Here is a 13,787-nt window from a genome sequence, read left to right on the forward strand (position 1 = left end):
GCATGAACACTCGTAATTTGGAGGAAACGTAAGGAAAATCTAAGCAACAAGTATCAGAACTAAGAAGAATTTGGCAAGGCCACGCACAAGCTCAGACAAAAACCATTGCCTTTCTACACGACAGAAAGAAAGGGAGAGAGAGAAATCGCAACAGAAAAACCTCGCCAGGTACAGTGGGGCACGCCTGTCATCCCCGCAGCTCGGGAGGCTGAGGCAGGAGGATGGTGAGCTCAAAGCAGCCCCAGCAACCTAGCGAGGCCCTACGCAACTCAGTGAGACCCTGTCTCTAAATAAAATACAAAAAGGGCTGGGGACGTGGCTCAGTGGTTAAGTGCCCCTCAGGTCAATCCCCAGTGCCAAAAAAAAAAAAGACCCAAACCCTAGCGGACAAGCTGGTTTTGATATTCATCTGAAAGAGAAAATGCACAAAAATAGCAGAGAAATTTTTGGAAGTCAAGAACAAAGAGCAGGGAACGTGTCCCACTTCCTGTAAAAGTAAATGACAAATGTCAAGTGATTTTAAAGGTGTGTCCTGGCACAGGAGCAGACAACCCAACTGATGGAACCAGTCAGAACCACTTCCTTGTCGTTTGCTTTCCTTTCGGTGCTGAGGATCAAACCCAGGGCCCCATTCCTGCTAGGCGAGTGCTCTATCTCCGAGCTACACCCCAGCTGGAAGCATCTCTTTTAAAACTTTTTATCCATATGTCTTATCATTTGTAAAAATAGATTCTGTGCACATCAAATCTCTTGAAATAAGAACAAGCTATACAAGAATTAGGAAAATAGAATGACTATATACCTTTGGGGTAGAGAAAGGTCTCTGGCAAGGACTGATCCATTTAGTTTCACATGAATTAAAAAGTTTTTGTGCCCAGCATGGAGGCTGAGGCAGGAGGATTGTGAGTTCGAGGCCAGCCTCAGCAACTTGGAGAGGTCCTATGTAACTCAGTGAGACCCTGTCCCTAAATAAATACCAAAGGGGCTGTGGATGTGGCTCAATCCCCAGTGCCAAAAAAGAGAGAAGAAGAAGTTTCTGCATGCTCGCGTGCATTACAAAGGTAAAAGTGATGGACATGGAGAACATATTTGAAAAACAAATGACAGATGCAGGATTATAATCCATTCACTCATCCAACAATTAACGGGGAGGCGCCGCGGCATGCCAGCCACCACCGTCCTGGGTGCTGGACACCTTGGCATGAGCAGATGTCAAAATTCCTGTCCTGCTGGTTCTCACACTAACACCGCAGGAAGGGACAGAAATGAAGACGTGGCCTGTCAGACGGAGGTCATGGGAAAAGTCAAACAAGGAAGAAGAGAGCAAGGACAGAGGTGAGGTCCTCCAGGAACAGTGGAAACGCGGGCAGAGAAGGCCATGGACCCCACGTGCCCGGAGGCACAGAACTTGGTCTGCTGCTGGGACGATTCAGTGACTGCCACCTGGCTGGCAGGGTTTGGGCGAATGGTCAGCGGAGCCCTCTGGTATTTCCCAGAGGGCAATCTGGCCGGCCCTGTCCAAGCACGGCAGCATACGCCCGCCCGCACCCCTCTTTTTCTGGGCATGGACCCTGGAAAGCAGACCCAGTACCGAAGCAGGACTGTCGGTCCTGGGGGGCGAAGTGAAATGAGATGCTTCCAGGGTGACCAAGGCTCTGCCACAAAGGACAGCAGGCCAGTCCAGGCAGGCTGGTCTAGGGCTCCAAGACCAGGGGAAGAAAGGTGGCAAATGGCGCCCTGCGCACGTGTCTCAGCCAAGATGTGCGGGGGAAGCTCTCAACACGCGGGGAGTGCGTGGGAGGAAAGCTGTCGCCGGGAGGCTGGCTGGGCTCCACTGCTTCCTGGGTGGAGGTTGGCACCCTGAGGGCCCACGGGAGGAGGCCAGTCCGCCTGGCATCCAGGGCAGCAGGCGCCCTCCGGGCTGCTGAGCTGGTGCGGGTGCGGGAGGGCAGCCTGGCGGAGTCACCCGGCTGGACAGCCCAGCCCGGAGCCACTTGCTTGTCCTCCTCCACAGGGCCCGGAGCACCAGGCCTCGGGATGGGGACTCTGGCCTGGCGGGCGGCCATGCAGGCGGGGAGGCCCGCGGGGGGCAGGATGTGAGGCCGCCCCCGCAGCCGGGTCTTTTTCCGAGGCTCAGAAGGGCCTGCCAGGTGGCCGCCTCTGCTGGGAGACACCTCTTCTCGGCCCCCTGCGCTCACATCCTGTTTCCACCCGACACCCGCCCAGCCCTGGGCCCCGCCGCCCCTGCGTTTCCACGGCCCGTCTGGGGTGCCCCGGGCGGGTCCCAGGCCTCTGCATCCTAGGCGGCGCGGAGGCTGCGGTCATTGACGGAGTCTGCTCTCCTGAGCGGAGAGGAGGGAGTCCAACTGCCGCGCGGTGACATCAGAAAACCCAGCACCCAGGAAGGCAGTCGTGAAGGCTCTCCAGTCCCCTGACTCGAACTGGAGGTGCCGTGGCCAGTAGACGCCTTCCTCCATTCTGCTGAGTGTCCCCCGTGTGCCCCGCGCCCGGCAGCCTCCTCCCGGGCCAGGGCTCAGTGGGTGGTGGCTGGCCCCACTCCGCGCTGCCAGGCACAGAGGCCCGGCCTCCTCGCCCTGAGTAAGAAGTTCCAGCCAGTGCGACACTACGTCCCAGCGAAGGCCGGGCTTGCTCCCTTCTCCGCCACGTTTAAGAGAGGCTCTGGGCCCCTTGCGTGCAGCTGCTGGCTCTGCGCACTCCCACTGGCGAAAGCCCAGCCTCTGCCGCCGCGCCACCGCCCGGCCTCCATTGTCCTTTTAGTCTATTGAATCCGTCAAGTGGTGGCGGCCAGCCCACCACCACCCAGGCTGATGCACCCCTCCATCCTGGCGACTGTCACCCCAGCCTTGTGGACCCCACACAGTGAGGGCTCTCACCCTCTGGCTCAGCCCAGTCTTTCCCACGTGGGACGATGGCTGAGCTGCCACTCCAGCCAGAAGGGCCAACTGCTGGCAGCGCCAGAGCGCACACCGGTCCCTGCTCCTGCTTAGCTCGTCCTAGTGTGAGCATGCTCCTGTGCTCCAAGCAGCTGCTTCTTCCGACTGGGATGCTAAGACCCTTCCTTTTTTGTGGGGAGGGGCTCCTGGGGATTGAACCCAGGGGCACTTAACCACTGAGCCTCTTTTATATTTTATTTAGAGACAGGGTCTTGCTAAGTTGCTGAGGCTGGCCTCTAAATTGAGATCCTCCTTCCTCAGCCTCCTGAGCCTCAGGATTACAGGCGAGTGCCACCACACCCGGCCTAAGACCCTTGTGTGGACACCAGTACTGGTCCATCATGTTTACCTGATCCCCTGCCAAATCCAGACCTTCCTTCCCTCCTTGTCCTTCCAACTCAAGCACTGGAATAACCCTAGCACTGGCTCGATCCAGCCTCATGCCAGATAGCTGCTAGAGAAAATCACCCAAGAGCTCAGTCCCTGCCCCTCACACAGGGGGCCTTGTGCCCCTCTCCTGGTACTTGGCTGCCAGGCCACTGTGGGAGCTGTGAGTAGTGGATACAGCTGGCAAATCAGAATGGAAGAATAACGTAGGATCCCCCTCACCACACAACCAACCACCACTGCCCTCGTGGAGTAAGTATCTAACTGTAAAAAACGAACAACCATCGAACTAAGAGCTGAACACAGGAGAGGACATCTTATTTTACCTTGAGGGAGTAAAGATTTTAAAGGCACAAATTATAGCTGAGAAAAATGATGGATGTGACCTCAGAAAAATACGAGATCTTTGTTCAATAAACAAACCAGAGTTGACAGGTGGGTAATGGAGCAGGAGATAAATGTTTTGTAATGGTCAACACTGGCAATGGTTATTGGATGTAGATCAAATTTTATAAATAAAATAAACATTCTGGCACAGAAATCCATGATTTAAAAAATCAAGAGGAAAACTAGAGGAATTGTTAAAAATAACAGTATAAAAATGGATACAGCCATAACAGGCAATTCATATGAGAGAAGTCCAAATGGTCACCAAGTATGTGAAAAAAGGAACTGCCTAATGATTAGAAAAATCAAAATTAAAACTATGAGATATTGCCGGGTGCAGTGGCATATGCCTGTAATCCAGCGGCCAGTGGCTGGGGAGGCTGAGGCAGGAGGATCTCAAGTTCAAAGGCAGCCTCGGCAACTTAGCAAGGCCCTAAGCAACTAAGGGAGACCCTGTCTCTAAATAGAATTTTAAAAAGGGCTGGGGGTGTGGTTCAGTGGTTAAGCTTCCCTGGGTTCAATCCCCAGTCCAAAAAAAAAAAAACCAAAAAACAAAAAACAAACAAAAAAAAACTATGAGATATCTTTTTTATAATATCCAGGTTGGCAAAAAATAAATTTAAAATTAGAGTCAGATAATACCAGAGTTGGTGATAAACAGTGGCAGTACTGAGTCCAGGAGAGAGTACCCTGGCTCCTTCCATGTTAGCAAGACGTGTCCTTTTACCCTTAAAAAAAAGTACAAAAAACCTTTCCTGACAAGGTGTACTGGGAGACAGCAGGGAATGGCGCTCCCATCTGACCTTGGAGGAAATATGAAATAATGTGCAGTGTGAATACCTACAGATAATACAGTCAAGGGACACCAGGAGACACCCGAGATGCCCACCGTGACCTCTACCTCACACGATACATCCAGCTAACTGCAACAGATCACTGACTGACTAAATATAAGCTCCCAAACCGCACAATGTGCAGGAGAAAACGGTTGCATCCTTGAATGAGGCAAAGGTTTCTAAGATAAAAGGCAAAATACACAAAACATAAAAGAAAAACAGGAATAGATTTTATCAAAATTTGGAACTTTGGCTTTTTGAAAAACATCATTAAAAAATTAAAATGTAGACAAGCCATAGAGAGAAAATAGTATCAACACATATGTCATACAAAGACTGTTCAAAATCTGTGAGTATACAACTCAACAGTAAAATGCCAGACTATTCAAACTGCAAAGGCTGGATGCCTGTGATCCCAGTGACTCAGGGGGCTGAGGCAGGAGGATGGCGAGTTCAAAGCCAGCCTCAGCAACTGAGCGAGACCCTGTCTCAACATAAAACACAAAAAGGGCTGGGGATGTGGCTCAGTGGTTAAGCGCCCCTGGGTTCAATCCATGGTACCAAAAAAGAAAGAAAAAGGAAAAGAAGCAAAGGTTTGAATAGACAGGCCATCAAAGAAGATTGAAAAATGGTCAACGAACACATGAGAAGCTGATCAGCACCATTAGTCATTAGGAAAATCAAAATCAAAACCACAGTGAGGGCGGGGGTGGCTCCGTGGCAGAGCACTTGCCTGCGGTGCCCCAGGCCCGGTTCAGTCCCCAGCACACCGCGATGTGATCCTACAATCACAACTGAAACACGGCACCAGGGGTGTGAGGAGGGGGAGGAGCGGGGACCCCCGGCAAGCGGCTAGTGTGAACATGGCAAGCGGCTAGTGTGAACATGGCAAGTGGCTAGTGTGAACATGGCACGGTGCAGTCGCTCAGGAAGACAGTCCAGCGCTTCCTCAAAGGGGCAAACCCAGAATAGCCGGTGAGTCAACGGCTCCCTTCTGGCTGTGCCCATGGGGGTCATGAACATGTCCACCTAAAACCCGTGCGTGAACCTTCATAATGGCATGACTCACACCACCCAAGAGTGGAAGTCCCCAGAGCCCAGCAAGTAACAATGGATAAGTCAACGGTGGCCACTCCAGAGCAGAAGTCACCAAAAAATACTAACATGCCACAACAGACGGACCTTGAACACATGACGTGAAGTCAAAGAAGCCAGGCACACGCCACCACGCAGCTCTAACTCCCCTGCCCCATGGAGACAGCCCAGGCGGGGAGGGGGCGTGGCCACAGCAGGCTGGGGGTTTGGGGAGCGAATGAAAATGTTTTGGAATCAGATGTTGGTGACCGTCCTCCAGCTTCATGCACGTGCTTTAAAAGACTGCGTTTTATGGTATGTGAATTACACTTTTTTTTCTTTCTTTCTTTCTTTCTTTTCTTTTCTTTTTTTTTTTTTTTTTTGGTACTGGAGATTGAACCCAGGGGTACTTTATCACTGAGCCACATCCCCGGTCCTTTTTATTTTTAATTTTGAGACAGGGCCTCGATAAGTTGCCCAGCCTGTCCTCAAACTTGTAATCTTCCTGTATCAGCTTCCTGAGGCTGTTGCGATTACAGGTGTGTGCCACCACAGCAGGCCACAATTTTAAAACAGAGGAGAAATACACTCGCACTGTACAAGACAAGCAACCCAATACAATAGTCAAGAGATTTTCCTTTCATTTTATTTTGATACTGGGGATTAAACCCAGAGGTGCTTAACCACTGCACCACATCCCCAGTCCTTTTTGTATTTTATTTAGAGACAGGGTCTCACTGAGTTGCTTAGGGCCTCGCTAAGTTGCTGAGGCTGCCTTTGAACTTGAGATCCTCCTGCCCCAGCCTCCCAAGTTGCTGGCATTACAGGCAGGCACCATCACACCCAGCTCTGAGGAAGAGATTTCAAATGGTACCTCCCAGAAGATTCGTGAATGCTTATTAGCACATAAAAGATGCTAAGCATCATTAGTCATTAGGTAGATGCAAATTAAAGTCATCATGAGAAGACTGAGCTATATAAGCTTGGGCAAGAAGCTGGAGAAACTGGACTCTCACACACTGCCAGCGGGAACACAAAATGGCACAACACTTTGGAAATCAGTTTGGCAGTTCCTTAGAGATATCTAAACCATTGAGTGTCCTAATCCCGGACACTTGGGAGGCTGAGGCAGGAGGATCACAAGTTCAAGACCAGCCTCAGCAACTCAGAGAGGCCCTGCCTCAAAATAAAAAGGACTGGGATGTGGCTCAGTGGTTAGGGGACCCTGGGTTCCAATCCCCTCAAAAAAAATTTATTTAGATTGTGCATTTCATGGTCCTTTGATGACACCTCAATCAAGTTGGGGGACTAAACTACTTAAACAAAAAAGTGAGGCCGTCAGTAGAGAGGACAGACTGAAAGCGCGTGCTTGCTTTGTTTGCTTTTTATTTCCTGTCTTTTTGCAGTGCTGGGATTACAGCAGCAGGCAAGCCCTGTACCCCTGGCCACCCGCCAGTCCCTCACACCTTTAGTTTGCTCCCTGCGGAAACCCCACTTAGCATTGGAGAAGGAAAACCCCACAGTCACAGAGAAAGGACAACAGCCAGTGAAAGGACAAATCGGAGGCCCAGCCAGCAGAGGGGCAAATCCAACCTCTCCGCTGGGCATCAGGTGAGGGGCAGCGTCAGAATCAGAGCCCGTGTGGGCCTATGTGCAGCACTGGCCAGGCCCTGTCACCGACCTCGGGTGCTCAGAGCCCCCAGGCTGGGTTTCCTAGGAGGAACCTACACCCGGTGGCCCTCAGCCCTGGGAGGAACCCCCACCAGCAGGAGCGGCTGACAGAAGCAACCTGGAGAAAGCCCCACAGCAAGAAGGCTGGCTGGGCCTCAGCGGCGTGGGACTGGGGTCAAGCCTCAGCACTGCATAAAAGTACACAAATAAAATAAAGGTATTGTGTCCATCTATAACGAAAATATTTTTTTAAAATAGCCCGTTGCAGTGTGCACGCCTGTAATCCCAGTGGTTCGGAGGCTGAGGCAGGAGGATGGAGAGTGCGAAGCCAGCCTCAGCAAAAGCGAGGTGCTAAGCAACTCAGTGAGACCCTGTCTCTAAATAAAATACAAAATAGGGCTGGGGATGTGGCTCAGTGGCCAGGTGCCCCTGAGTTCAATCCCTGGAACCCCCAAAGAAAGAAGAAAAGAAGAATTCTTTTTTTTTTTTTTTTTTTTTGCGGTGCTGGGGATCGAACTCAGGGCCTTGTGCTTGAGAGGCAAGTACTCTACCGACTGAGCTATCTCCCCAGCCCGAAAAGAAGAAAAAGAAGAAGACACTAGCAAAAATCCTAGTACCCTTAGATAGAAGGCCCTGTACCCATAAACCAAAAAGATCAAAGGGGAAACACTCAGACAGCAGGTCTGTGGGTATCAAAAATAGCAAAGCCAAAACTAAAACCTCAATATCACTGGGCGTGGTGGCGCACATCTGTAATCCCAGCGGTTCAGGAGACTGAAGCAGGAGGATTCCAAGTTCAAAGCCGGCCTCAGCAACCTAGTGAGGCCCTAAGCAACTTAGCAAGTCCTGTCTCTAAATAAAAGTAGAAGAGGGCTGGGGAGATAGCTCAGCTGGTAGAGTGCTTGCCTTGCAAGCATCAAGGCCCTGGGTTCGATCCCCAGTACCGCAAAAAAAAAAAAAAAAAAAAAAGTAAAAGAGCTGGACATGAGACTCAGGGGTTGAGCACCGCTGGGTTCAATCCCCCGTACCAAAACAAACAAACAAACAAAAACCCTCAATACCAAGGTTAAAGATAGAGCTGAATCTTCCAGAGAGGAGCCAGTTAACAAGGTTGGAAAGCTGAAAAAAGGAGAGGACACGTTCAGGTGACTGAACCTGGTAACACGGGAGTCAAAGAGAGAAGAGGGAAGATGGAATACTTCAAGAAAATTCCCCAGGACCCAGAAATGGGAATTTATAAACGAGAGCCCAAGGATAGTGCCAGTAAGGAAAAGCAACCCAGGGAAAACCAGAAAGCAAGGGGTCTCAAGAGCCTGGGGGTTGGAGGGGGTGGCTACAGGTCCCCGGCAATGGAGTCAGAATCAGACTTCCCCAAATTATTATTATTATTAGCTGCAGTCTCACTGTGCTGCCCAGGCTGGCCTCAAACCTCTGGGTTCAGAGTTCCTCCTGCCTCAGCCCCCCAGGGGGCTGGGACCACAGGAGCTGCCTGCCACTGTGCCTGATCTAAAGGAACAGTATTTCCAACTGGTATTTCTGCGCTTGGATCCAACACTTGAGGAACTCGAAAATGTCCCTTCCGGTGGACAGTTGACCTTCAGCCATCAATGAGGAAATGTACCAAAAAAGAGGAAGACGGGGCCCAGAGAGCACAGGAGGACAGAGAAGGAGTGGGTGAGGGGAGAAGGCTGCCTCCAGCCAGACCTGTGGGCAGGGGGACAGTCACACCTACCCCTGAACAGTGAGGATCCCAACTGGCAGAGAGGGAGGGCTGAACACACGGGAAGCCAAGTCTCACTCTAGGAAAACAGAAGCTTGCGCAAGGAAGTGCTCACGCGTCTGTCCCAACGTGTGACAAGGTAGAGGCCAGATCATGGGGCCACCAATGACTCTGATAACGACTCTGGGAGAAGGAGAGTATGGAAGGGTGGGGCGGGGAGGGAAAGGGAGATCTGTCAAGCCCAAATGGAAAGGTCAGTCCTGGCCATCAGACTCACTGTTTAGAGACCTGGAGGTAAACGCCCAGCTGATCAGGCTGTCCCTGGGAGGGGACAGAGTGGGAAGAGGGTTCACAGCCAGCTTGCAAGAACCAGTTAAGTTTTTAAACTGGGTGCACGACTGTTTGGATAAATCTATAAGGAAAAAGAAAATAGGCTGTGTATAGATTTAGGTATGGGAAAAAGACACTGATTCTCTGGTTTGTACAGATGATAGTTTTTTCCTTTTTTTTTTTTTTTTTTTTTTTTGTACCAGGCATTGAACCCAGGGACACTTAACCACTGAGCCACATCCCCAACCCTCATATTTTTATTTTGAGACAGTATCTCACTGAGTCCCTTAGAGTCCCGCTGAGTTGCTGAGGCTGACCTCGAACTTGTGATCCTCCTGCCTCAGACTCCCAAGCCCCTAGGATTACAGGCATGAGCCACCATGCGTGGCTTTCCCTTATATTTTTATGCCAAAATGCATTGTCTTGTAATTGCCTAATTATTACTGTGGGAAACAAAGGCTGTAAAGGCAAGATCCAAAGGATCAAGAACATTCTCAAGGAAGGGCTGGAATGTGGCTCTGTAGTAGAGTGCTTGTCTAATCTGCATGCGACCCTGGGTTTGATCCTCAGCACCAGCAACAACAACAACAAACTGCTGGTGGGGCACACCTGCAATCCAAGCTACTCAGGAGGCTGAGGCAGGGGTTACAACTTCAAGACCAGCCTCAGCAACCTAGTGAGACCCTGTCGGAAAATAAAAATAAAAAGAACTCGGGATGTGGCTCAGTGATAGAGCATTCCTGGCTCCAATCCCCAGGATCAAAAAAAAAATTCTTGGGATGAACCAGCAGGTGGCTGGTTTAAAGGTGTTGCTTCAAGGTTCCTGAGTCACTGGGCACACAGTGGAATCAGCGGACACACAGTGGAATCAGCGAATCCTTGCAGATTCCTTCCCAGGCACCAGAACACAGCCAACCAGCGTGCGCTAATGACTGGCACCAAACAGCAGCTGGGAACAGCTGGCCCCTCCCTCCACCAGTCTCGGCTCCCTCTGGGAGAGCCCACCCACACTCCTAGGGGAAACCCACTGGCCACCAGGAACGGCCGAGATGTGGACCAGGAGGCAGCGAATCCAAGTGGCTGCCTGGTTATCTCTGGCCATCGGTCTCTCCCTCTCCTGGGTGAACAGACCCCTAGTCACCTTGCTGGAGTCTGTGAATCTCCCAGTTACCCAAAGGGGCAACCCCTCTTCAAAATGCTCGGCTCACCCACGCGCTTGGTTGTCTGGCCGACTTCCTCTCAACCATCCAGAGGGCCTGATGCAAATCGAGGCCTTGAGGGCATGCTGGTGCCCAGAGACCCACCGTGACATTTCAGCTCTCAGCAGCTCTGCGGTTCCCAGCAGGTGGCTCAGCCCTGCCCCCTGCTGTTCTGCACTGAAGCTGCAGTTTTGGCGGCACCAGGGATTGAACCCCTGAGACAAGCACAGAGCTCCATCCCCAGCTCTTTTTTGAGATAGGATCTCACTAAATGGCCCAGGTTGGCCTCAAACTCTTGATCTTCCTGCCTGTCTGCCAAGCAGCTGGGAGTACAGGTTATGCCTCCGTGCCTGGCTGAAGTCATTTCTTAAATCCGGTTCTCTGCAGATCTCTCCATTGTCCCCCTGAAATTCATATGTTCTAATCCCAGGACCTCGGATGGTGGCCTTCTTGAGAGAGCGTGCCACTGCATGTGTAAGTAAGATGAGGTCACGCTGGAGTAAGGTGGGCCCTAATCCAATAAGACTGATGTCCTTAGGAAAAGGGGACATTTTTAAACACAGGGAACATGAAGGCAGAGATCAGGGTGAAGCATCTACAATCCAGGAAACACCAAATATTGGCAGCAATCCCAAGAAGCTAGGAGAGAGACCTGGAATATTCATTCTCCCTACAGCAGTCAGAGCAAACCAACCCCGCCCACTCCTTCATCTCAGACTTCCAGCCTCCAGAACTCTGTGACAGTGAATTTCTGTTGTTTAAGACACTCAGTGTCTGGTACTTTGTTACAGTGACTGATTATTTCCAAATTAATATACCCCTCATGGATCCAGGACACTCAGGATAGTGTTAGGAGTGATTTCCAGGACACACATTATGAATTTTACTAAAGATTCTTTAAAAAAAAAAAAAAAAAAAAAAAAAGATTCTCTCAAAACCTTTGTCAAAAAATTGCAGCATGAAGTGACCCCCTGGGTGGAGGTTGCCCGGGCTAGTGCGTCAGGAAAAGATAAAAGTTTAGATTGTAATAAAAGAAAATAGAAGCCATGTTTCGAAGACCTGTATTACAGGTACTTCATCAGTTTGTAAGACATGAGTCTGAAATAGCCAGCAGTTTGGTTCTTGAAAGATCTCTTAATCGTGTGCAGTTACTTGGGCGAGTGGGTCAGGACCCAGTCCTGAGACAGGCGGAAGGGAAAAATCCAGTAACAATATTTTCTCTAGCAACAAATGAGATGTGGCGATCAGGGGAGAATGAAGAATACCAAATGGGTGACATCAGTCAAAAGACAACATGGCATAGGATATCAGTGTTCCGGCCAGGCCTCAGAGATGTAGCATATCAGTATGTGAAAAAGGGGTCTCGAATTTATGTGGAAGGAAAAGTAGACTATGGTGAATACATGGATAAAAATAATGTGAGGCGACAAGCAACAACAATCATAGCTGATAACATTATATTTCTGAGTGACCAGACAAAAGAAAAGGCATAAAATGGACGATTCTTCTTTGGCCATTGTTTGGTATAGTCCCATTTCCGAATCATGTGTAGTCTTTATAGTTTCTAAGGACAAGAATTAAAATACCCTTTTATATAAATGCGTGATAATATTTTTCCTGACTGTCACTGCTTTTCCCCTTTTTGTCGCATAAACATCAGTAGTTCCTGTCAAAAAAAAAAAAAAAAAAAAAAAAAAAAAAAAAAAAAAAAAAAAATTGCAGCATGAAATGGCAAACACCTTGAGTCCCAGTGGACCAGGATCTAGACCCAGCCAGGCCAGGAGAGGGTTGTGTCTGGAGCCAATCCTAACCTCTAACGTCATCTTAGCATCATTTAAAAAAAAAAAAAAAGATCTGCATCGATGCCCTAAGGTACCCTCCACTGGATCACTACAGCTGTTCAAAGGCAGGTCACACTCTCCAGGGGAGAGCAGACTGAAGCACACACTTGCCTCAAACAGGCCCCCAAGAGCAAACATCTAAAAAACGTCTTCAAACAGCCATGTGGCTGCCCAGGAGCTCACGGAAGGGCTCTCAGGTGGTCCCAGGGCACACCCAGCAGGGCCAATACCCACCCAAATGCAACGGCGGGGCTGCCTGCCTGCTGTTGGCATTGGCAACACTGGTCAGGCTGACAGGGCCTGACTTGAGCTGCTGCCCGGGCTGTTTATTTGGTACTAGGGATTGAACTCGGGTGCTTAACCCCTGAGCCACATCTCTAGCCCTTTTTATTTTTTAGAGACAGGGTCTCACTGAGTTGCTTAGTTCCTGAGGCTGGCTTTGAACTCTCCATCCTCCTGCCTCGGCCTCCAGAGTCGCTAGGATTACAGCGTGTGCCACCATGCGCGGCCTGGCCTGTACTTCCTGACTCATAAGTGCCTTTCTCTCGGGAGTCTGCCTAGGCCCACTGGGTTCAGATAACCCTGACATGATGGGCTTTCTGAACCCACAAATAGGTCAGCTCCCAGAACACAGCAACGCCCTGCCAGCCACTCTGCAGCCACCTGGGGACACCCGCCTTGCCCCCAACACTACAGCCTGCCACTTCTCTGTTCTGATGGAAAGGGGAGACTGTGACATTTGAAGAGGAAATTAAGCCAGGCGAAGTGGTATGTCCAAGATCCCATCAGCTCAGGAGGCTGAGGCAGGAGGATCACAAGTTCAAAGCCAGCCTCAGCAATTTAGTGAGGACCTAAGCAACTTAGCAAAACCCTGTCTCTACACAAAAAGGAAACAGGCTAAAGATGAGGTTCAGTTATTAAGCGGCCCTGGGTTCAATCCCTGGTACCGCCCCCCGCAAAAACAGGGGAGGACATTAAGTCCCAAAGAAGTGCTTTCTTGCTCTCCCATCCCCCACACTTTCAAGTGAGTCCTCGCCTCCAGATGTAGACCACAGGTGACTGAGGTCACTTGTGCGGGGACTGGAGATGCCTGAAGGGCACTTGGCTGCAGGACAGCAGCGGAAGCCCAGCCCTGCAGGACAAGAAGCTGGAGGAGAGGAGCAAAGCACAAACACAGCGGGCCAGAAACCAGAGCCAGGAGAGAGGCAAAAATAAAACGTGGCCCTCAGCAAGGCCTGTTCCGGACGCCAAGACCAAAAGGGATTTCTCCAGAGTCCTGGGAGGCTGGAGAGGTCCTGGGGTGGGAGGGTGCCGAGACTGCGATGGCTGAAGGTCCTTGGGGTTTTCAAAGACCTCCGGAGGGTGAGGCCCCAGAATTCCAGGCCACC

General features: G+C 50.5%; 1 protein-coding gene across 1 annotated transcript; it reads left to right on the top strand.

Moving 5' to 3' along the window:
• Positions 1–11,529: 11,529 nt before the first annotated feature.
• Positions 11,530–12,252, top strand: LOC124963363 (single-stranded DNA-binding protein, mitochondrial). Its single transcript, XM_047523037.1, has one exon. The coding sequence runs from the start codon at positions 11,605–11,607 to the stop codon at positions 12,049–12,051; it is 447 nt and encodes a 148-aa protein (XP_047378993.1). The 5' UTR covers positions 11,530–11,604; the 3' UTR covers positions 12,052–12,252.
• Positions 12,253–13,787: the final 1,535 nt, after the last annotated feature.

The sequence above is a fragment of the Sciurus carolinensis genome, chromosome 13 (assembly GCF_902686445.1).
Source record: "Sciurus carolinensis chromosome 13, mSciCar1.2, whole genome shotgun sequence".
NCBI lineage: Eukaryota > Metazoa > Chordata > Mammalia > Rodentia > Sciuridae > Sciurus > Sciurus carolinensis.

Bases quoted from the DNA above. Each gene is read 5' to 3' on its own strand.
- LOC124963363 (XM_047523037.1), top strand. From the start codon at position 11,605: ATGTTTCGAAGACCTGTATTACAGGTACTTCATCAGTTTGTAAGACAT.